Source organism: Cetorhinus maximus, chromosome 3 (assembly GCF_964194155.1).
Source record: "Cetorhinus maximus chromosome 3, sCetMax3.hap1.1, whole genome shotgun sequence".
NCBI classification, from domain to species: Eukaryota; Metazoa; Chordata; class Chondrichthyes; order Lamniformes; family Cetorhinidae; genus Cetorhinus; species Cetorhinus maximus.
In genome coordinates, this window is record NC_135881.1 from 142192808 (window position 1) to 142218594 (window position 25787).

Genomic DNA, 25787 nt, shown 5'->3' on the forward strand with positions numbered 1-25787 from the left:
GTCTTCAATTGACAAAGCCCTAAACTCTGGAATTCCCTCCCTAAATCCCTCTGCCTTTTTTTCCTCGTTTAGGACACTCCTTAAAACCTATCACTTTGATCAAGTCTGCCCTATTATCTCCTGAAGCTCAGTGTCAAAATTTGTTTGATTATACACCTGTGAAGTGTCTTGCAACATTTTACTGTGTTAAAGGCATGATATAAATGCAAGTTGTTGTTGTTGAAAGAGATGTGGATACAGTAGTGTGATAAACCTGACTACGTCTAGCCTTTGCAGAGCTGCAGTTAACAAAATGCAGAACGTTGATCTATGTTCCTAGATCAATAGATTGTGGCTGGGAACATACTGGCCCCGGGATGATGGGCTAGGAGGCTGTTGGACCAATAAAACGCCAGGGAACAGCATCAAAATGGCTCCCTGAGGCAATTATGCCACTGGAAAGCTTTCTTAGTGGTGGGAATGGCAATGGCTGTGCTGCCCATGACCAGAGGGGAGCAGACAATTTGAAAGATTAAAGGCCCAATTAATGCCAATTTCCCAGCCATTGGCATTTAGCCAGTGGTGGAGAGGACCGCATGGTTGCCCGCTGCATTGAGGCAGTCTCCCAGCTGTTTCCCGTGATGGTGGACCATCAGAGCCTGATGCTCCATGGCCTAAGCAGGAGACCACCAGCAGCTAAGGCTGCCCTCACAGCCCCACAGCTGCTGCTGGAGGGGTTTCCCCTCCAATCGCCAGGACCTGTCAGGTTAGCTCCAGCAAGAAAGCAGGTTCCAGACAAACAAACAAATCTCTGCCACCCTTGCAAAGGTACCTCAAAATGGAGGTGCCCTCATGTTCTTGCTGCCTCAGCAGCAGGCACCTCTCTCAGCAGTGGTGCTGCCAAGGCTGAAGAGCTACCAGCCCTCCGATTGGAGAGGCAACATGGAATGTCTGCCTGCCTTCGTAAATTGGCCATCTCCCTCACTGCCATTTGTTAATTCGACGGCCACCGGCTTTATGTCCCGGCATCAGGACTTCACCTTTGCTGGAAAAATCTTGTCCTGTAAGCCTCAAGTTGTCATGTTGAAGTTAGATAGTACTCTGCTTATGCTGCACCTTGAATATTTATTTAGTACTATAGTCACCATGACACAAGGAAACATCTGAGCCATGGAAGTGGTGCAAAGAAGGACCACAAGGATGGTCCCTAGTTTTGAAGGGCTGAGTTATGAGCAACAATTAGAAAAAAATTTACTTTTCAACCTTCCAAAATAGACGACTGAAAGAGGACCTCATTGAGGTATATAAGCTCATAAATGGAGGTGAAAATGTTAATGATGAGGATTAGTTCCAAGTGAAACATAATTGTGTACAATTGGACAATGGTAAAAACTGATAAAAAGAAAGTTGTCAGGAAGCACTTCTTCACGGGAAAAGTAATCCACACCTGGAATGGTAATTACGCCTAGGGGAGTAGAGGAAAAGCTCTGGAGTCATTCAAGACCCAATCATATGTCATTATGATGGGTGTTGTATGTTTTTTTAAGGAAGAATAAGCTAGATGGGCCAAAAGACATCTATCATTTGTACTCCTCTTTGTAAGCTTTATGACTTAATAAAAGGAAATCCAATCCCCGCCAGCAGGAAAGTTGGATAGTTTTCTTTAAGATTCTAAGTAACTTTGTTATTTTTATTATCTATAAATGAAACCTGAATATAATAATATTTAAACGTAGAATCTGACTTACCATTTAGATTCTGTACCCAAGTGCAATATTTCATGCTTTCACATTTTTCAGGAGATAGGAATAGTGTATCCCTGACTCATGTGAAACTTTTAAATACCCTTACAGGTTAGTATGAAATTAATAGTCACTGCCACTTTGGAAATGGCTATCACCACTGAATGAAATGATTATCAAATGTTTCAAAATGGCTACCTAGCCTGTCCATGCAAATCTGAAGGGGTATTTGAGCAGAAGTGGTCTGCCTCAGTACTACTACATTTGATCATTTTTTTAAACTATAAACATCCCAAAATAGCCCAAAAGGTAGAAGTTTATTCAATCTAACTGCACAATGCCCATTACTTGACACTGATGGACTGTAACTACTAGATCACAGAGGAGCAAAGCATATCCACTACACACCTCCCACTATCCATTTAAGCATTTAAAAAAAATTAGTGCATTGTGTGATGGACTAAATGGTGGCCATTAGTAATTGGCAACAACAGATGTGACAGAGAAATGAAGCCGAATGAGGACATAATATGGGAAGTAAGGATTTGGATGAGTTGAAGTTTATGTAATATGCAGTTTGAAAGGATAGTAAGTAGAGCTTTAAGTCTAAAGGTAACAAAGGCTTAAATGAGGGTTTGAGTGGCAGTAAGGGCAAGGTAGGGAAAAAGGCAGGCAGTGTTGCAGAGGTAGTCTTGGTGATGAATAAGATATATGACTTAGAGTTCAATTCCATGTCAAAAGGTTCCACATTGCTGGGTTCAGCTTGAGCAGGCAGGAGGGAGGGAATGTAATTGGCGGCTAGGGTTCAGGGCTTTTGGCAGGAGCTCATTTGGATGACTTTGGTTTGATGTTAGTTTGAAAAGTACTGGCTTATCCAAGATGTCCATCAGGCAAGCAGTTGGAGACCACAGTGGCAGTTATGGGTGGTGATGGCAAGTTACCCCATTTCAACGGATGATATCGCTGAGCGTAGCATGTAGGTGAAGAGCAAGAGGGAATCCTGGTGCATTCCTGAGGCCATCCTCAGGAACAGAAACAGATGTGCTGGGGCTATGTTGAGACTGTTATAACAGGTAGGTGGGGTAGCAATGTCCATCACAGCGGCTTCTTTTTTCCCACTTCTCTGGTAGCTTCCCAAGTTACTGGTACCAGTCAGCTCTGGATCAGGCCAAATTTAAGAAACAAATATCTCTATACAGGTGCTAGTGCTCAAGTGCTGGGTTCCTGCAGTATTGCTAGCCTCAATCTCAAGCAGCAATCTTTTTTTTTGTACTTGGAAAGCTTACATGTCGACACACTGATAGCTTCAGTTCCATAGACCAGAAAAAAACAAATAGTGATAATTAAATGAAAAACTCCAATCTAGAAGATGAATTCTCTTTACAAAATTAGGCACCCCTACCTTGCATCCTTCACAGGCACTGACTCCATAGTGATAGCCTGATGACTTGTCCTGACAGACAAAGCAAGGTTTGTATACCCGTGGGGGTGGAATTGGGGATGGTGGACTCGGTACAATCTCTTCAGAACTGGTACTCTGTGTTTCAATTGCTGAAAAAAAAACAAAATATATGTGTGCATATTTTTAAAAAGCAAGATTTACATTGCTAGATAGAGAAAATAGTGCAGTGAATCAGACATAAAAACTATCTTTCGCAAAATCCCTACCCCACCAATGTGCCAATAACCTCACAGTAAGAGTAGAAAGAATAGGGTGACCATCATAATAGGAGTAAATAGGCAAAATACGTCATCCCAAACAATACAGTGGATGGCGACCTAATCCAAGATACCACTACCCCTCAGACCACAGCCAATCAACTGCAACTTCAATATGTCATCCACATGTATATGTACAATTTTTTCACCAATATTTGGTGGTCCAGTAAAGAGGTGAACACAATGCACAATGAAAATTTAGCATGAAATTACGTGTAAAAGGGATTCGTTGTTACCCACGCCTTTCTCGGGAAAGTATTTTTTTCATAAAACAATAAAAATATTTGGTGAAAAAATAGAATACTCTTAGATAAGCGTAATAATGGCAATTGAGCCTACTATTACCATAGCAATAAATGCTATGTAATCCATTTTTCTTCATTCGACGAGCTGGTATTTGCACAGATGCAATGGGTCAACTAATTTCCTTTTGGACTTTAGGCCAGAATTTTGACGCCGACGCGTAAAATGACGCATGGTGACATCAGGCGTGCGTCCTGACATCACCGCACATCATTTAGATCCTTCACTTGGCGAGCGCGCGCCAGAGGCAGCTGCCGAACTGTCAAAGGCCTGTTAAGGCCATTAAAAACTGAATTAAAGTACTTATCAACGCTGCCCATCCAACCTTAAGGTTGGCGGCAGGTGAAGAGTCCAAGCAGCCTTCACATTTTTCAGGAAACCTCATCCACGGGCGGAATGAGGTTCCCTGAAGGTTTTATTAAATAAATAAATATTTTTTGCACAATTCATAAACATGTCCCAGCTCATGTGACAGTGTCACATGAGGGGACATGGCTAAATAATTTTTATCTTTCTTTATTTAAGAATTTCAATATGAACTTAATCTCCCTGAGGCAGCTCCTTGAAAGAGTGCAGGCCCCGACTCTCCCTCCTCCCCCCACACACACAGGTAGCGCTACCGGCCATGCGTCACGCTGGGCGGGCCTTAATTGGCCTGCCCACGTAAAATGGCAGTGTGCAACCAATCATGAGCGGCAATCGGCTCCTCTCCCGCCCGCGCCTGTCCTGACCAGCCCGCCTGACATACATTAAATTCAATGAATCTATGGGGTTGATAATATAAGTTTACTCGGATTTCTCTGTGAACAAGTCAACATATTTTCCAGTAAGCTGATGTCCACAGCATACAACTGTTAACAATTAACATGAATTGGCAGTATCAATCAGAACAATGGGTGGTGTGGAAATTCAGAACTTCAGATTGATGCAGTAGAAGTTGGCTTTAATACACATTGTTGGGGCAAAGGGTAGGAAGTTTTAATCAGCTCTGGTGTGCCAGATCTGGGAGTGCTTGATTTTCTACATTGGGTGCCAAAGTAGAATAATGCTCTAAGGCCCAATACTTTGACCTTTCACTATAAAAAATTCAATTGAAAAAATTATTTCAAAGTAAATTAATACTGACTATTCACAAATGTATTAAAGATTGCTAATACTGTAAAAACAAATACAGAATAGAAAGAAAGGTATCCATTACAACTACACAATTTATTTTAACTTGAACTAAAGACAATAAGATAAAAAAGGAAGAATAATGTGAATGACACTTCAAATAAGTCATGAACCAAGTGGAATAGTTCTTATGCATTTTACTTCTGGTAGTCTTGTTCAATGATTGCACAAATTTTTTTCATATGCAGCAACTTACAACATATTTTAGAAATCACCTGTAGTTTATACAAAAATACAGATGGCCCCTTTAAACGGTATTTCCTGAGTATAGACGCTTCTACTTTCATCTAAAAAATTACTGTCATCTAGAAAATATAATTACAAAGGAATGGGTGCTGAGAAACAGATTACAAGGAAAATCCTGGGTACACAATGGATTTGATAGATTTGGAATTTGGTGGTAATGTAGTTTTGCTGGCACCAAACACAGGGAACTTATAGAAGCCCACTGGTAATTTAGGCCACATTTCAAAGTCTATTGGATTGTACATCAAAGAAAAGACAGAAACCATGAAATGTGGTGTAATACCTAATCTCATTGCTAAATTCAATAGTCAGTCGTTCAGTACTCAATCTAGATTTATCCAACTAGGACGGCAGTTACAAATGATGGGAAGGGGATGAATTCTCCTGAAGTTTTCGTTGAACTTGATTGCAGCAATATAGGAGTGTAAAGATGGAAAAATCAATAGTAAAAATGAGAGGGGGAGTTGAAATGGTTGAGCCACAGGAAGGTCAGAATGTACTTACAGACAAAACTGAGTGATTAGGCAATGCGATCATTCAATCTGCATTCAGTTTGATCCCAAAAGGTGGGAGATGCAAAGAGTGGAATTAAAAACTTGGAAAAACAAAGAAACACCAGCTATAAAGAATTAGACATTATTATGTAATATATTGCTGAAAGACGTACTGACTATATGAAAATAAATAACAGGATAACAATAGGCACATTAAGACATTTCCATGATGTATAAAAAATAAACATGGGAAACAGTAGAACTACTGAATTCTAATAATCACATGGAATAACTGCATTAATACTGTAAGAGGTCAAAACAAACATTAGCACAGATCCAAAATAGATTCAAAGGAGCATTTAATCTGAATACAGTATATTCATAGACATTGTCTCCTCTCTCTCCGAACCCTCAGACACACATACAGAGTGGCTCAGTAGTGCTGTTACCACTGAAACATCAGCTGAAATCCAACCCAGATTGTGTTGAATGTGTTGAAAACCTTCTCTCTGATGACTGAAGAATCTCATGTGAAATAACCTTCCACTCAAGATTTTGATGGGTGTGGATCCATAGCCCAAAACTATCAGCAAGCTAGCATTTTTTTTATTCTCAGAGAACTATGAGAACTATAAAATTTGTACTAATATAGGGGTGTGTGCTTTTCAGAGATCAAGATTAATGTGACCACCTCTGATCTAATTAATGGATGGAAGAGGATTGTCTATTCCTGTTCCTTTGTTGCTACATTCCTTATTGGCAGACACTTGGCCAGCATGAGAGAAAAATGACAAACAAAACTGCTTCAAATGCGCCACCAGGTTAAAGTAGTTTCACATAGTGGTTTGGAGGTTTCCTTCTTAATATTTTGCATATGTGCAGCGGTACATTAAGCTGATTTAGTATCTATGCCTAGCTTTGCGTTTGAATTTGTATTGGAAAGTATACACAGGATAGATTTAATGCAGTAATGCGGTCACAAGAGACACTATATTTAGTGTGTTTCTTGTCTTTAGCTGTTGCATTGGAGCCAAGAGAGCACCAGTCTGACAATAAGCCACCTTTCTGGGCACTCCACTTTAACTGCTCTTGATGACAATTTTCACACCAACTTTGGGTATCAATTTGGCACAAAAACTGTAGTAGAATACATGCAGAAGGCATATTATGGTGGCATAGTAGTTACAGCTTCACTCTAGATCCGGTCATGTTTCTCCTGACTAGGGTATCCTTTGTTGCTAACAAAGGTCCCAGCTGAAAAGTGTGCCACTTTGGTACTGATGTCCTTCATTTCAATGACTATTTCATCTCCATAAAACTATTAAACCTAATGCAACTATTGTCTTGACGTTCCTGTACAATGCAGATCACAGCACAATTTATAGAAATGCAATATATTATTACTTTGTCGCAATAGCGTATTAAGAGTAATATTGCAATATAATATTGTATTACAATATTCAGTAAAAAGGCTTAAATCTTCAAACAAGTCATCTATACTGCTGATGCTAGAAACTAATACACTATGATTATTACTGCAAGATTGCACCATTTGAAAGGATGGTTGAAGCAGATTCATTAGTAAATTTCAAAAGGGAGCTGGATATATACTTGTAAAGGAAACAACTGCTGGGCTATGGCTAAAGGGCAGCAGAGTGGGATAAATTGAACCTCTTCCCCGAAGAGCCAGCACAGCTACAATGGACTGAATGGTCTCCTTTTGTGCTGTATGATTCTATCATGAATATTACGCTATTAGGAATAAAGGACCAGTCTTTCTTCTTGTAACAATTGTACTTTATCCGTTTGAAATGTTCAGAAACATGTAAAGTCTTTTTTTTCAACATAGCAAAAAGCTTTACCTTTCTCAAGAGTTGGAAATTATTTCAATTGGTTAGTAGTTCGTTAAAATTCCAAAAGAATGAAGTGCAGGAACAATGGGGTAGAAATTCATCTTGGGATTGGCACAAAACAGGCAGTATCGGATCAGGTACACCTTATACATAGTGCCTGACATTTAATTCCATTGACTGCAATGGAACTGAATATCAGGCACTGAGTATAACTGGCAGCTGAGCGAATATTGCCCATTTTGCACCATTTTCTGTGACAAATTTCTACCCCATACAATTTCGAACATACAAACACATATTTTAGAAAAGTGACTTATATATGTTCCTTACAAGAAGCAAAACAATGATACAATAGAGTTCCTCCCAAACACATCTTGGATGTATTAAAACAAAATTTACAGCCCACTTTATACTTTCAACAGTTTCAATGCAAAAGTAAATTGTCAGCAACTCTCAAACTAAACTTAAGCATTCAAATTGTTAAGAGATTGTGGTTCACTCCTAAAAGGATTCACTTTTTAAAATAAATCATTACTGAAAGAAAAGGTAATAAAAATGGACACAATGGGATAATTTTGAACTTTGAAGTCACGGGACATTAAAGGGGACAACTCAGATTAATAAAACTGTAAAAAATATAATGTATTGTAGACAGTGTTACAAGAAATACAGAATATAAAAACCATGAGTTAATGACAGGCCTATATAAATCTTAATGGCCTGGAATTTGTGATTGTAATGAAACTGAAACAGTCAGTATTCACCATCATTAAAACAATGAAACTGGCAGTAATTTCTGACATCCGCACATGCATAGTTAATTGTGGAAATTTAGACTTGCTGACAGTAATTTCCTCACACCTTGACAGGATGCACTGTTACTGTCCCTGCAGATGGAAATCATCCATGAAGTGAATGAACTGAAGAGAGCTTCCCCTTTTACATTGTAACATCGCTGTTAAATAAACACCTTGTTGACAAGGTCTAACTGGATTTTTAAAATTTTACTAAATCATAACTACTCATGAGCAACCTCTGTGGCCCTGGAAAACTAATTTTATATTTGTGTAATTACAATTTTTTCCAAAATTATTTTTAAAATTCCATAGTTTAATGAAACAAAGGGCTGAATTTTCCCCTCATCGTTGGGGTTGTGCAGGGGCAGGCTGGGGCAGGGGCGAACCCGATCAGCGCCCCCGATCGCGAAAGAACACAGAGATCACCTTGAGGCATGGAGGCACCTCAAGGAGATCGGTTTGACATGTGTAAATTTAAAGGGAAATAAAAACTTTTAAAACATGTCCCCTCATGTGGCACTGTCACATGAGCCGGGACATGTGAAAGAATTATTTTTAAAATTTTTATTGGCTTTTAAAACACTTCATGAAACCTTATCCCACCCGTGGTTTCATGAAAAATGTGAAGGCCGCCTGGGCTCTTCGCCTGCCCGCCAACCTTAAGGTTGGGTGGGCAGCTCAGCTAATTGAATTAATTACTATTTAAGTGGCCTTAACAGGCCTTTGACAGTTCGGCGGGCGCGCAGCCAACTCCGAACTGAAAATCTAAATGACGTGCAGTGACGTTGGGACGCTCACCCGACATCACCATGCGTGATTTTACGTGTTGGCGAGCAGGCCCTGCCCCCGATCACCAACTGGAGAATTCTGCCCAAAGTTTTTTTTTTAAAAAAAGGTTTGCTATTTCAGTTTCAAATGTATACTTCCAATCTTTAGTTTGCTCTGTAGACTTTATAAAAACTGAAGAATAATCAATGCATTTCATTCCCTGGTTTGTTGGTAATGTGAATTCTTCAGTGTAATTGGTTGCTTATGCTGTTTGATGACATTACTACTACTGGACCCCTGGATATCCCCTTGGCACCAGATTCAAACTGACATCTGGAAAGGGGAAATAAATGCCATAAAAATTGCTAGATCTTTGTAGATAGCTTTTTTTGTAATCCGCGGTGACTGCCATCACTGTGCCACTGAGGGTATTCTTTACAATATTGGGCTCCACACTATAGAAAGAATAGAGACATTTAAAGGATATAGAATATAGGAATTATAACAGCAGATTCACTAGGAGGCTGTCTAGTATAAATAAATACAAATACTTGTTTTTTTGTTAAAACAAAGCAGATTATGTGGTAATATAATAGAAATTTCTAAAATTATGAAAGGATGAAATAGGGTGGTCAGAAGCAGGCCATTTCCAGCAGTTTGCAAGATCAAGAGTCAACGGTCAAAGATACGAGATCAGTACATGTGGGGTCTTTGGACAGGGTTTAAGAGATGAAGTCTTCCCGTTCTTCCTCCTATCTATACTTTGGATGACTTCTACTGTACTACTAAAATTACTTAGCCTAGTGAGGCCCCTTGCTATGGTGCAGGACAATTTCCCTGGTTGCTTGTCCCTTATTTGCACTGTACAGGATTAAATGTAAGAGATTTAGAGTAGAGGGCAGGAGAGAGTTATGTGACTGGAATTCTTCTCCCAGATTAGGGGTTTAGGCAGAAACTATGTCAACATCCAAGATTATATTGAATAGGTGCATGAAGAAAAAGAAGATAAACGGATATGGGCAGTTAAATGTGATTGTGCAAACTTGCTGGCATGAACAGTAAATGCTGATACAGATGTTTGGGCTGAATGGCCGGTTTCCATGTCTTAACTGCCATAAAAGTATTTGTCTGTAAAAGTGTTGCATAGAACCAGTTGGTACAGTTCCAGAAAATGTGGCCAAAATGTTTATGTGCTTGCATGCAATTCCTCAAACAAAACAGGTTTCTTAATTTGAAACCAGCACAAAAGGTGCCTTTAAGTTTCTGAGCAAGAAGGGGGCGGGGCAGTTCATCCAACTGCTTGTTTGCAAACTCCTTTTGAATTTCAATTATATAAATAAATAATAACATTAAATTCATTCCTCTTTTAAAAGCAGCATTCTTTTGGTGCCAAATAATTCTGACAACGTGCACTATCAACAAGCAATGTGTTCAATTAAACGCACCTGAATGCACTTCACATTCAGATGAAATGAAACAACAACTCAACATACAAACAACTAGCTGTGCAGGATTTCCTTGAAAGGTCAGACAGTCAGATATCTTATGATGGATGAAGCCATTTTGTGTCAGGACAATGTCCTACCACATAACAGGTTGTTGTTGACAACGTTATGGTAAATATTGTTTCATTTACCTCATCCTTCATTTCTCTCCTCAATTCTTTTCAAGAGAGTAACATTTTCTGCGATATGGTTCCATAAGTACCAGTTATCTGTTAATTCACCCAAGAAGCAATACTTCAAGTGTGAGCCAAAACTGCCAACAGGCTATTTGGCTGGGGGGGTGGTGGAGCTGGGAATCACAGCCTAATTCAATGCAGTTGGCAGTTGATATCCATATGCACAGTTTCAACAATGGCTACTGACCAGCAATCAGAGGCCAGTACTTGTTATCCTCTGGGTGCTGAGACAAAGTGGAGCACACCAACATCTGGATAAGATGCTGAAGGGATGTCGGCATCCATGGAACCGGACTCCAACAAGAGCCAGCACCATCAGCAGAGAAGGAGCGAAAAGGGGAGAATACTGAAAAACAAGAGGAGGAAACTAATCTCCAGCAAAGAAAGAAGTTGTAAAGCAAAAGGCATTTCCTGTACAGCCCCAGGGGGAGTTTTGAGTACTAAACTGCAAGCCGCATATGGAATGGAACAACTTTGTTTAATTAGGGCATATAGCAAAGTGTTGCATTTGGTCAAAACACTCTGTTATTCCTCATTTTTGTTGGCACAGAAAAGAGTCAGACAGGATTTTTTTTTATGAATTCTCTGTTGGAGCAAAAGACATGCAGTTTGCATACATTAGGCAGTATGTCAAAGGAAACGCTAAAGTTCAACTAAAGTACAAGTAATTAGGAACAGATTTGCTACATACCTCAGTGTATATCCAATACTGCATTTATTTATAAGACACCTAAAGTTAGGAAACAAAAGCAACCCTTTTTTAATTCTAGGCCACAGAATCAGGACAGGTCTGCTTTTTATCAACCAAGAAAAGAGAAAAAAAAGAACAAACTTCAGAAGTTTTCAGTTATAATTTGAATTTAAGTTGTCCTGATGCCCTGCCTTGAGTTTATTTTTCACTGTAAGACTCACTAGCTAGCAATGTATAGCCATTTTCAAGAAACTTCCAAATTTACTCCTCCAGAATAACTACTTCAAAAGTGTTCTAAGCAAGAACAAGTCAGAATACTCATGTGGTGTTTATTCTGTTTAGTATTTTGTGAACAAACTTTCTTTTCAGAAGAGAAGTCTGAGCTAAATGTATCAGAAATGCATTGATAGTACATAGTCGTATTTGTTGGATAACTTCCTCTTACTGATCTCCTAATGTTTCCTTAGTTTCTTGAAAACTGAAATACAGTCCAGTAGCGTCGGTGCAATGCCACAATGTTCAACTCTCCAATACGAGGACTACAATTAAATCTTAGTGGGGACTAGATGTTGCAATCAATATTCCCATAGGGATGTATCCAGAGACACACAAAACTGGTCAGAGGGGGCCACTACCAAAATGTACTAGCTAAAACAGGCAATCAAATAAGCAATGCCACTAACCTGAGCACAGGCAGGTCTACATACTCAGCTGTCCTGCAATTGCAAACAAGAGCAGCATTGATCCAAACATTATTAGATGAGGACAGTGAAAACAAATGAAAAATTAGAACTTGCTCATCTTAACTTTGAACACAAAGGCTCCTAAATCTTCATATTTAATTGTCAAACTTACCTTGTAGCATAAGAATATAATAAAACATAAAATTAGAAAATTAGAAAATAATTGAGACTTTAGGGAAGAAAGAGCAACTACTTATATAATGTCTTTGATGTAGACAAATATCTCAAGCACTTACCAGAAAGAAACAAAAAAGTCTTTGTGGGAGGGCTAGGAGATATAATTGAAAGCGTGGTTGAAGAGATGTGCTCTGTAAATGTATTAATAGGTAGGGACAAAGGTAGAGAAGTGGAATGGTTTGGGCAGGAAATTTCATAAGAATGGGACAAGGTAACTAATGGCTTTACCACTAAGTATACAAAGGCAGGAGATATGTATGGCATGTTCAAGTCCAAAGATTGCAGTAAGGCTGGAGAAGTTTTCAGAGGTGAGTCAGAGTAACATCATAGAGAGATTGCAAAACAATGGTCCAGTCAGCATTTTCCACCATTCCTCCTTTGAAACTGACAGCAGCTTCCAGAGTCTGCATATGTACAGTTAATGGCAGAAATGCAGATGTTGCTGTCAGTGATTCTATGCCTCTCCATAGGGTGATCTGTTGAAGACCCCACAGATGGAAATAAATTGGGAATAAGTGAACTAACAAGAACTTGTCATTTTACTCTGTAATATCGCTGTTAAAAATCAGGGAATGAGTTCTGAGTTGTTAATTAAACAGCAAACTAAGTCAAATTTACTGGTGAGCAACCTGTCTGGCCTTGAAAAAGTAATTTTATATTTGTGTACCGTCAAGTCTTTCCAGTATGAAAAAATATATCTATATTTTTTAACACAGAAAAAATGTTTTATTTGATATTTCAGCTTAAATTTGTATGTCCCAACCTTTCACCTCACTGTAAACTTTATAGAAATTACAGGATAATCATTTCCTGGTTTGCTGTCTGTGAGAATTCTTCAAAGTGATTGGCTGCTTAACCTGCTTGATAACATCATTGTTATCGGACACCTGGAGATTCCCTTGACTTGGCGCTGGATTCAAATTAATATTGGGAAAAGGGAAACACATCCAACAGAGATCACTAAATCTTTGTGGGCTGTTTTCTTTCAGTTCAGTGGTGAGTGCTGTCATTTCATCACTGAATGCAAAATCCGGACCATACAATATCTCTAAATTCCATTCATGGGTGTTGGGGGGGAGAGAAGGGGGAGTTTGGTGGGGGTTGGTAGTAAGGTACAAGATGTAGAGTTTTAGATGAGTTGACGTTTAGGGAGGGTGGCTGTCAAAGTTTCAATAAGGATGCCTTCAAGATTTCCTCTCCCAAAGAGCATGCGCAATTTACTCTTAGACAGCTCCTATTTCATTAATTTCTACAATAATTCCTTTCTGATCCCCCAAAATAATCAGTCAAATCATAGTCTCCAGAAGCTTATCTATCCCACATCATACTATTCAAGTCTCTTCTACCCTCTCAAGGAGAGATTTACTTATTTGTGGCAAAACAAGAAATAATGAATTCATTGGAACAGTCAATTATCTCAACAACAACTTATATTTTAAGGAGTGCCTTAAAAGAGGAAAACGAGGTAGACAGGTGTGGGGAGGCTATTCTGGAGCTTGGGGCCTAAGCAACTGAAGGCTCAGCCACCAATGGTGGAGCAATTAAAATTGGGAACGTACAAGAGGGTTGTGGGGCTGGAGGAGATTACAGAGATGGCGAGAGGCAAGGTCATGGAGGGATTTGAAAGCAAGGATAAGAATTTTAATTTCAAGGCCTTGCTTGATTGGGAGCCAATGTAGAGCAATGAGAACGGGAGTGATAGGTGAAGTGCTGCAAGTTAAGACATGAGTCAGAGTTTTGGATGACCTCAAGTATATATCCAGGCAGCTATTTTCTTGAAGGGTTTAATCCTCCATTTTCTTGCCTGTAGTTCACTCTGCAAATCTGAATAAACACATGCTAAATGTACATGAATGTGAAATAATTTAGTGTGTTAGCATTAATGGAACATTGTTATGTTTTTGTGTATGTTGCTAAACCTCCTCCTGGGACCAAAATCAGTTTAAATCTCTCTTTTCTGTGAAGGAGAGATTAATATCATTTGAATGACTGGACATTTTATGCTTTATGGTCTTATGCAAGGATCATATGAATGTAAAGTATTTTAGCTGCAGATAGTTTCTGAGAATGAATGATAGGTGGGCCAAATGCATTGTGATGTTTGTGTGTATAATTGTAGTCAGTCTTCAATTTTTTCAGTTGCTTCACTGGATGGGCAATAAATGCTCACCCAACCAGCAAAGCCCACATCCTGTGAATAAATAAAAAAATACTCTTGGTTCTATTTTTTGGTTTTGCTATGTGTTCATTATCTTGCCCTGTGTTGTATTTGAAGCAGCCTGTTTCTGAACTCTGTTCAATTCAGATTAAGATTGTGATTAAACAAACTCATACAACTGTAGCACTTCCATTAGTATCAGTGTCCACCTACATATGTGGTGCATTTCATTTATTTATAGATTTTCTCACTCCTCACCTTACCACTTTCCTTCAAGTCTGCCATTTTCCTCCAGATACCCTTCCACTCTCCTAGTACCTGATCCTGCAATGGTCTCCTGTGTGTTAGTCTCTCATACTTCCTTCACCCTATATAGATTGGCGGCTTGATTCTCTGGTCTCTAGAGTGCACTTCACTGTGCCCTCATGCCTCTTAAAACAATCTAGAGATCTTGATAAAATCTTTGTTATTGTCTTTGGTGCTCATTTCTCTTAGAATCTGTGGACTCTACAGCTAGTTCAGCCCACTTTGCAGCATTTAGCCAGTTGAGCAGCATTTTTGCATGTGCCTTCCATTTGGGCACTCAGTTGTTTGTGTTACTGAACCGCCCAGAAGCATACAAAGTTGCATGTTCCTGTGAGTTCATTTAGAAACAAAGGTGACAATTAAACCCCAGAGTGCTGGCTGTGAGTAACTTCACTCTGACTTCCCTGGAGAACAATGTGGAATTAATTCTCTCCAGGTAGGGAACAGTGGATTTAACATAAAATGACCACTTGACTTGCTTATTAGGTATTAGAATATGAGCATGTTATTTTTTAATGACACCAGTGAATCTGTAACAACAAAACAACAAAAACACTTAATCCTTTGTTTAAATATACACAGACAACTTTGGGAATCAACTTCATGCACTGACTATTTTCTATTTCATGAGTAGGAGGAAACAAGGGAAAAGTGGGTGGTGATGTAATAAGTCATGGGCTTCAAAAAATATAATAAACTGCATAGTGGCCACCAATCTATACCACAGAGAACCATGGCTATTGTGGTTTCTAATTGCATCCTCAGGTTTGCAGTTTGATTGCAGTAGTAAAGCTTGTGACATTAATAAGCCCCCATAATTACAATCAATAATTAAGAGCAATATGATAGACAATATTACAAACCAGTAATTACAAAATACGTTACTTTAATAGGTATCTCAACATTTGGTTTGGATATCAATTAACTATGGATTCCTAGGTTTATGCAGGTTACGTTTTTACTGTCAGGAAAAATAAGATTAGTAGCTCACTGGCCTTATCTTTGTCATCAGAGCCACTGATTCATTATAATGGAAAGTTGGACGGCAGGTTGGCAGTGACTATGATTTGCCTCTTCCTTAAACTAGTAGGTTTCTTCCTGACAGCACTTAAGAGACTAGGGAAAAATGTGAGAATAACAGTAATGTACATTTACAACAGCTGCCAATTCAAGCTTTCAACAGCAGATACATTGCTTGCAATCACCACTGGCAGGGACCATCACACCCAGATGTTCTCCTTTATCTAACAGTAAAATGAAGCAACCAATTATACTTCCCTTACAAAAAATCCTCTTTAACAGGCTGCCAAAAGTGATGCAACCTAATTTCTGCCACTTGGGCTGAAACTAAATTTCAATTATAATCTCCTCTTTCTTTCTCCCCTCACCCTACTTTCTTGAAGACACAGTGGTAGCTTTTTTCAACTTGCTGCTCTGGCATAAAACTGGCATTGGAGATTTGAAATCAATGGGAAAAAAAATTCTGGCAGTTTCTACAATAGGCTGATCCACAACACCAGTTATGGGTGGGCAGTAAGCTGAAAAATGACGTCAATGACTTTTTATCCTGTGCAGTTGCACAGTTTAGTAGCCAACCCAAATGGCCTTCTTCATTTTGGGCGGTGTATTAGCCGACTGTGGACACATCATAATTCAACTTAACTCTGCCTTTACCTAGTATCTACAGCGCTCACTTTTTAGGAAGCATCATCAGACACCTGGCTGGTTTTTCTCCTTTCTTATTAAGAATTAACTTGTATTTATAATACAAGTTATAAATACATAAATATCCCAAAGCGCGTTTTTTTATTCATTCATGGGATGTGGGCATCGCCAGCTAGGCCAGCGTTTATTGCCCTTGTTCAGAGGGTATTTAAGAGTCAACATGTAGGCCAGACCAGATAAAGACAGCAAACTTCCTTTATGACAATGGTTTCATGGTCATCATCAGACTTTTAATTCTAGATTTTTATTGAATTCAAATTTCACCATCTGCTGTGGTGGGATTCAAATCCAGGTCCCCAGAGCATTACCCTGAGTCTCTAGAATGCTAGTCAGTGATAATACCACAATGCAACCACCTCCCTTCAAAACCAAACTACTTTTGAAGTGTAGTACTGTTGCACACACAGCTGGCGTAGATAAATTATCAGATAAGATATTTTTAGTATGGTTGGTTTGGGATAAATGTGAGCCATAACACTGGGAAAAATTACCTTACTTTTTGAATGGTGCCATGGGATCATTTACTGACAAGGCAGATAGAGGCCCAGTTTCGCACCTCATCTGAGAAAAGACACCTCTGACAGTGCTACATTTCCTCAGTACTATAGTGAAGTGTCATTCTTGATTATGTACACAAACATCTTCAGTGGAACTCACAATCATACAATAGTACAACACAGGAGACCATTCAGGCCATTAAGCCTGCACTGACTCTTTGGAAGAGCAATCCAGTTAGGCAACATGAACCAATTATCTTCTTACTATTAAGGGATGAGGTCTTTCACTGAGCTAAAGTCAGTTGTATACCTCACTAAGGTTCATCCTAAAATCAGCAAATTCAATACAGACCAGAGATATACCTGGGATCTTCTTGGTCTCTATGGCCTGGATATTTGCGCAGTCATAGAGACCCCGTGGATCTTTAATAATGGAGGGTGGGATCCAGATGTGGAAGTCCCACTCCCATTTTCAACAGATCCAAATTTTTGCCTGTAGGGGAAAGGGGCAGGGAATGGCTCACACACGAGGGAAACCCAAACTGAGCAGGGCCATTTGAACTCAGTGTTGAGTTCAAACAGACCCTATTTTTGCTGTAGCAAGGGCCTTAACCCATAGTGTGTGTCACAATTTTTTTTTTACAGTAGACATAAATGCTCTTGAAGGGCAGATAAGGTGTGTAGAACTGTCATGATGTGAAGGTATTTAAACCCACGGCTTTTCAAAAATAAAAAAGGCTGTGCCAGTGAGAACTGAAACTGTTCTAACAGTTACAATTGCTGTTTGTTGACATTTCCCCAAGGGCTATCATTATGTCACTATGAGGAGAATTTTCTCCCCATTGGGCAGGCTGGGCAGGAGCGGGTGCGGGCGGGTACGCAGCTGACTCCGGTGCACGCCCACTGAACTGACTGAAGATCGGAATGACGTGCAGTGATGTCAAGACACACACCCGATGTCACTGCGTGTCATTTTACGCGTCGGTGTGCAGGTGCGGGCCCCGCAAGCCGAACGGAAGATTCTGGCCGATATTTGGCTGCTTTCCACAAACTATAATTATTTCAGCAGGGGGTCCTAAGTTCATAATTTGACTGACAGCTCAAAGAGGTTATTCACTGTCATTGATGTGAGGTTATGATTAGAATTATATTTTTTAAGGGATTAAGCACTTGAGGAGATTTTAAAGTTTTGAATGAGCTTTCATGAGCATGACTATTTTTTTAATATAGTGAAGGCTGTTGTAGATATTTAGACCTTTTATTTCATCTTAACATGCCACCTGAGGTCTACCTAGTGTGGATACCAGGTGAGTTGGCTTGGAGGGTGTAAGGACCAAGGGTGGTGGGCGGGTGGGTTGGCATGATTTTGCATTAAGTTGGCATGGGGGCTATAAGGGGCCATGGGAGTGAGTGGAGAGCATAGGTTGACAATAATTTGGCATGGGATCATGAGAGTGGGTGGGGTTGTGAGGTGATGTGAGGGATGGTGCCTAGTGGGCCTAAAATGTAACAAAACAACTGGGACAGGGTTCCAGAGAACCAAGGCGGTCCTTTTAACGAGCCTGTCTCAGCACTCAGCAGCCCCTGTGGTCACCTCCGATCTGCATCCAGGGGCGGCAGGTCTAACTTCATCCCATCCCCGTCACCCCAGAGCGAGAACTGGGTCTGAAGGGCCACTTTCTACCGAGGCAGGTCTACTGAGTTGGGAAATTTCCCGACTCGAGCTGCCCGCCTCAGCAGTGAAAGACTGTCCCCATGACTCCGAATTACACATCTCAGTATAAATCAAAAGGGGCAAAATTTAATAGATTAGATTCCTTCAGATTCAGGCAGCATGAAAACTTTGTGCTGCCCACTAATTTAAATGTAAACACCAAAGTTAGGTTGAGGCTTGCACCGCTTAAAGCTGGCCTACACTACTTACAGGTAAGGTGCATCCTAGTTGCAACAGATGATGGAAGTGGCTGTGAAAAAGCGTCTGACCAGCAGATGAGTGAATATGGTGCCAGAAGATAGAGAACATGCTCCAAGATTCCCTGGAGCAGCACTGGAAGCCTTGGTGCAGTAAGTGTACAGGAGGAGAGAGATCATCTATCTGTGGGTGGGTGGGGCGGGAGCAGGAATCCCTCCAAACTTTACAAAGGTAGTGAGAGCAGATAGCCATCACTGTAGCCCCAAGAACCTGGTGCAGTTCAGGAAGAAATTTAACGCCTTCACATGAGTGGTCAAGGTCAGTGAATTCATCCTAACATACCATATGCTTATAACTGAACCATTGACCTCGCACACTGTTGAATTCACTTCCCCCATTTCATTCACTTATCAAAAATCCCTATCAATTAGAACTCGTACCTAACATTCATTGCTTCACCTCACCCTCACACACTTAGCACTGCTGCAAGCCCCACACACACACACAAAGTATCACCGCTCGCCATTCAATTATAACAGACACATCACCTAAACACATTACACCACACTCAATGACACATTTCCTCCTCTCTTGCCCAAGATGGTATAAGCATGCATCTCTTACTTTCCCCTTCTCCCCTTGTGCCTCTTTTCAGATATTAAATAATTGTAACTTAGTCAGATACAGGTACTGAAGTAAGGCGTGCTAGAGGAAGAAGAGACTGGTGATGAAGGAACACCATCACATGCTTTAATACTTGCAGCCACTAGCTTTGATGCTGACATTGTGTGTAATATGCATAGATTCGCGGTGGAGTCTGCAGATGGTGAGACATCAAATGAGTGTCCTGCAGCCAGGGCAGGGAGTATGCATGCAGTAGGTGCTGGCTTGCTGCAGTCTATCCTTGCAAAGTCACATGCTCGCTTTGCCTGCTTGACTCTGTAAAGAGTGAATGCAATGTATTCAGCTCTCTTTGCATACAGAGTGTCAGTCACCTTCCCTATATAACAGTGGAGAACGAATTACAAGGTGTTGGGGATGTCCCCTGCTCCAGTCTGGAAGGAGCCCGAGGCAAGGAGGTTCATGGCCACGGTCAACTTTCGAGCCACTGACAATGCCGTCCTTGCCCTATTCTAATGCTGTGGATCTGCCTGCAACACATGGTCGATTTCAGTGAGCATCTCCTTGCTGAAATCTAGACACTGCACACACTGACTGGAATTTTACAGCCCCCCCGCCCCCTACCGGGACAAGATGGCCACAGGCTTCATTGGTTTCTCTTCTTCAGGACTGCTTGCAATCCAAGCAATGGCGACCACTCCTCTGATTAGCTGACAACTATTGAAGGTGATGGGGGCAGAAGGCCCACCTTGAGGCAACTAAAGGCCCAACAGCCATTAAATGGCAGTAGGGTGATCCGCCCAAGCGGAGGCATGATCCGCCACCAGCGTAAAATTCAGCCCTCTGTTCCAGGTTTTGATTGAGGTAGGAAAATTGCTCCCTGAAGATGCCAGGTTGATATGGTTCCTTGCTAAGAGCCAATGGCTTCTTCCTCTGTGTTGCCTCTTCTCATTCCCTCTGCCACACTGCAGGCCAGGATGGATGGTAACTACAGCACACATGACTAGGAGCAAGAGGTCTGAACAAAGCCCTTCAAGTGAGAACCAAGGCTTTCACCACATCTTACATACCTCCCTGTAGACTCTGCCAACTTTAAGTAGCAGTACAAATTTCCAAACACTTCTACTATTAATTCGGCGACAGCTAATAGAAATCAATCAATGCCTAAACTGAAAGTAGTTGACAATTCCTTTAAACAGGATTGGAGTGGGGTTCCTTCCTGCTACTCATTGCATACCCATTTGTGTGAGTTTAAGAGAGGGCAGCAGCTGGAACATTCAGGTCGAAAATGTCAAATAAGTACTGCACACTGACTGATGGCATAATCTTCCTACCCTACATGTGCCCAGCACCCACCTAATGACCTACTTAAAATGTCAACCCACACGGCCCACACAGTAAGAATCCAAAATAGCACCTGTAGCACAAAACATACAGATGCTAGGCATTCATATTTTGCAGCCAAAATTCTTAAAAGGAAGGCTGTTGTCACTCTGGGAAACAAAAACACCTTGAAGCGCTACATAATACAATGTCACTGGGCAAAAGACATGTGCATAATATCAACTTCATCATAACACAATGATGCCATCATGCCATAACTTGACTGCCTGAAGTGAAAAGATTTCATCAATAATTTTACAGGGGCAACGATGCCCTTTGGACAGTAAACATGACAGAGACATTCTGAAGATCAATTTCAAATTGCGAACAATCAAATTGACCTCATATACATAAGATAAAAGCAAAATAAAGGCAAAATAAAAGCAAAATACTTCAGATGCTGAAAATCTAGAACAAAAACAAAAATACATGGAAAAACTCAGCAGGTCTGACAGCATCTATGGAGAGGAATACAGTTAACGTTTCGAGTCCAAATGAAAGACCTGCTGAGTTTTTCCAGGTATTTTTGTTTTTGATCTCGTATACAGCCTTCTAGACTTGATTATTCCAATGTAGTCCTGGTCAGTCTTCCACGTTTCACCCTCCATAAACGTGAGGTCATCCAAAATTCTGCTGCCCAATTCCTAACATGCACCAAATCTCATTCATCCATCACCCCTGTTTTGACCACCTAAACTGGTGCTTGATTAAGCTACGTCTTGATTTTAAATTCTCAACTTAGTTTTCAAATCCCTCCATTGCTTTGCATCTTCATATCTCTGTAATCTCCTCTAGCCCCACCAATCTCCAAAATACCTGCACTCCTCTAACTCTGGTCTCTTAAGCATCACCAATTTTCATTGCACCACCATTAGTGTTGATGCTTTCATTTGCCTCGGGGAACTTCCTCCTTAAACCATTCCTTTTGTCTACCTCTCTCACTTCCTTTAACACTCTTTAAAATCTACCTTTTTGATCAAGCTTTTGGTATCTGCCCTAATAGCTCCTTATGTTGCTCAATGCCATATTTTGTTGTTTATTGCTCCTGTGAAGCACCTTGGAACATTTTATTATGTTAAAGGCATTATGTTCTCCTCACCTCTCTCAGGAATTTACCAAAGAATTCCATACGCAATCCAATACTTTTGAAGCATAGTCACTGTACATGAAGATACTGGTCATTTTGCACATAGGAAAACCTACAAACAGCGACAAGATTAGTAACCAGATAGTTTTTTGTTAGCAATATTGGCTAACTTTTGCAGTCAGCACTGAAGGAACAGTGCTTACCAGTGACTTTGAAGAAAGTTGCCCACAAAGATCTAGGGGAGAATTTTCTCCCCGTCAGGGGTGTTGGGCAGGAGTGGACATGGGTAGGAGTGCAGCCAATCGTCGCCTGCATTAAGGCCCACCCAGCGTGACACGCGCCCGGAAGCACTGAGTGCTCCCTGTGTGGGCAGGGGGGAGGAGGCTGAGTCGGGGAGTGCGCTCTTTCGTGCATGAGTGTGAAAGAGCGCAGAAATCTCCCGAAGGCACAGAGCTGCCTCAGGGAGATTAGCTTAAGTTCAGAAAATTTTGACAAGGAAAAAAAAAATTTTAAGGCAAGTCCCCTCATGTGAAAGTGTCACATGAGCTGGGGCATGTCTATGAATGTTATTAAAATTTTTAATAAAACTTTAAGTACCTTCATGAAACCTCATCCGGCCCGTGGATGAGGTTCCATGAAAAATGCGAAGGCCGCCTGGGCTCTTCGTCTGCCCGCCAGCCTTAAGGTTGGACGGGCAGCTCAGTTTATTGTTTTAATTGATATTTAAAAGGCCTTAATAGGTCTTTGGCAGTTCAGTGGGCACGCAGCCGACTCGGGAATGCACCCGCCGAACTGAAAATCTGAATGACGCGCAGCGATGTCAGGACACACACCCGACGTCACCACGCGTCATTTTATGCGTCGGCAAGCAGGCCCCTCCCCCACTCGCCGAGCCAAAGATTCTGGCCCTAGGGTAGAATCGTCTGTGCCCGCTGGCATCGGGCGTGCTCGGTGGTGTGAGCGGACAATATGGCAATAAGGCCAAAAATTAGTTTCACAACTTCATGAAACCAGTTTTCGATCATCCGCTCAGCCCATTGATGGCGGGCCACGTTTCCCGCCATCGGACGTCGGGAGCATCATTGTAATACATCTACATATCATTACAAGGCAAGCCCGCTGGACTCATCCCCCCACACTGACTCGTCCACCCACGCCTTCACAACTGTACATAAGCAACATGCACCTGGTGGGCTGCATTTCGCTTGGGACTTCGAGGTTTGTTTGCCTATCTTGCTTCGGGCAGCACTCGCAGTCATCTGGGCCAGGCTTCACCCACAGCACCACGTCACTTTTAGGGGGGGCTCACTTGCAGATCTCTACTTACCAGACCAGCCATAAGTGGGGGTGGCTTTGTATGGCTGCAAGGCTAACACTTGCTTGGGGAAGGGGGAGAAGTGACCTCAGGCAAGGGAAGGGGCTGCATTGTGGGGGCAGAAGCTGGTCTGTTCAAATGGCCTCAAGATGGTGAGGACTGAGCAGGCTCCAGAGATGATGAGGCCAAATGAAGATATGAGACTGAGTGGTGATGTCCCTTGAGCTGGCAGTGAGTGAGATGCCAGTGATGTGTGATGAGCTTGAATGTGTGATTTTAGAGTGATGGGATGATTGCCATACCCTGGCAGCATTGATGAGATCATTCATCCTCTATCTGCATTGGATGGCCAACCTGCAGCATTGGCACTGATCACCACTGCCGTCACCTACCAAGCCAGAGTGGTAATGTTGCTGTCCCTTCTGTGGACAGAGTGGGGGTACAGGACATCACGGTGGGCCTCCACAGCATCCAAAAGGCACTCGAGGGATGTGTCACTAACCTGGGGACTGCAGTCTTCTTGCCTTTCGGGGCCAAGTCTTATTCGCCGCAGTCCTGAACTGAAAGCACCGAGAGGTATGCGCGAGGCTGTACTTTAAATGTGGCACCCGGAGTGATGAAGCGGCAAAGTGATGGCGTTGCAGGCGAATTGGAGCCCGTCCACCATGGAAATGGCATGTTTCCCAGGAATGCATAATTAGTGCAGTAGGTTTGGGATGATATGTCGTGAGAAGCCACCATTATGGCCAGCAGGCAAAACATTGTTTTACCTGCCCACTACTGCACTTAGTGCAAATCTGGGACAATTCCATCCCTAGTGATCTCTGAGGCACAGATTTCCCCTTTTCTGACAGATTAAGTCTAGTCCCAAGGCAAAGGGGTCTCCAGCTGTGCAGCAATAGTAATATCAGCAGACAGGGTAAGCAGCCAATCACATTGAAGCATACTCACAGACAGCAAACCAGGAAGTTAAAAGCACTCAATCCCTTAACTTAAAAGTTCATATATGGAAATAAATGATTACAATTGGATTTAGATAGAAGCTAAAATATCAAAATGACCAAACAAACAAAAAAAATGTGAATCTTAACATCTGATGGAGAAATTTGACATTCCAAAACAGTATTAGCTTTTCAGAGCCAGTGAAGTTGTTTAGCAATAATTATGGAGTTAGTATACCATTAAAAATGCATTTAAAGTTTGTTCAGCAAGTGTATATTTTGTAAGGGCTTTTACAGCAAGATAAACAGTGTAAAAGTGGTGTTTTTTTGAGAAATTACTGCTTGCTTAGGGATTGCACTCTTGAGGGACCTCAACAGTGCATTCTCTGGAGGAAGAATAGAATCACTGACAGCAACTTCAAGATTTCTCTGTTTAACTGGGTATTTGTGAATTCACGAGGTTGCTGTCAGTTTCAGCAAATACTGACAGTTTCACTGTCAATGTGACTGCAAATTCCAGGCCATTGACTTGAGGAAGGATGTCAAAAGAACTCCCTACTCTTCTCCAAATAGCCACTTGAACATGCAGTCAGGGACTTCTTTAACTCCCAATTCAAAAGAGAGCACCTGACAATGCAGCAAGCATTCTTTGAATGCTGCATCATTAGTCTCAAGTCAAGAAGAGGTACTTGAACCTATAACCTTCCGACTCAGAGGTGGCAATTGAGCCAAAGTCACATAAAAAGGACAATAAAAATGTTTGAACAAAAATCTTGAACCTAAAATATTGAAGGAATCTCAGACTAATTAAAGCAGTCAGCTCTCACAACACACGTTCATTCATTATCCCCTCTCCCCACATAAATCCTATTAGTTCATTCACTATAAATTTCATGTGTATGTGCCTTGAAAGAGAACCATGCTTAGTTCTGACACTAAACCAAGCTTATAGTTTCAAGAACTGTTCAGGTTACATTTTTCTTGGGAGAATGTCAATTTCTTTTTGTGAGCAGGCAGTGAAGGAGCTTAAGCTCTTTAAAGAAGTAGGTATTTGCCGCTTACCAGACCTGACTCGGTGAACTGCCAATGACCCACAGTCGGTATGTTTGACCCAGGCATGCACACAGGTCTGCCTATGCAGTGCTGCTGGGATCTGGCTCTCTGATACATGGCTCAAATACATGGCTCTGAACTGTTTCTGAAGCAGGTGCACACAATATGACTCCAAAATTAGCTTATTTGGCAGTTCTCAAAATTTTGATCAAATGATGACCCTTAGCTAACTGACAGAAAGCAAATAAGAGTAAGTCACAAATCTCTGCTGGTCTCCAAGAGGACATTGATCAGTTAAATGTTTACAATGTAATAAAGCTGGGGATGTGAATGAAACAAAGTTACTTTAGCCAAATTGACAGTGCCTTGACACCTCTGCCCACTAAACAAAATCGTTCTAATCATTTAATCTGTAAATGGACA

General features: G+C 41.1%; 1 protein-coding gene across 8 annotated transcripts in view; it reads right to left on the reverse strand.

Moving 5' to 3' along the window:
• Positions 1-25787, reverse strand: part of LOC144678947 (retinoic acid receptor beta) — a 573064-nt gene that overhangs the window by 244460 nt on the left and 302817 nt on the right. For all 8 annotated transcript variants that reach the window (XM_078539063.1, XM_078539061.1, XM_078539065.1 and 5 more), the window contains exon 2: positions 3124-3272. In XM_078539063.1, the coding sequence (XP_078395189.1) occupies positions 3124-3272 (149 nt within the window). The remainder of the gene's footprint in view (positions 1-3123; positions 3273-25787) is intronic.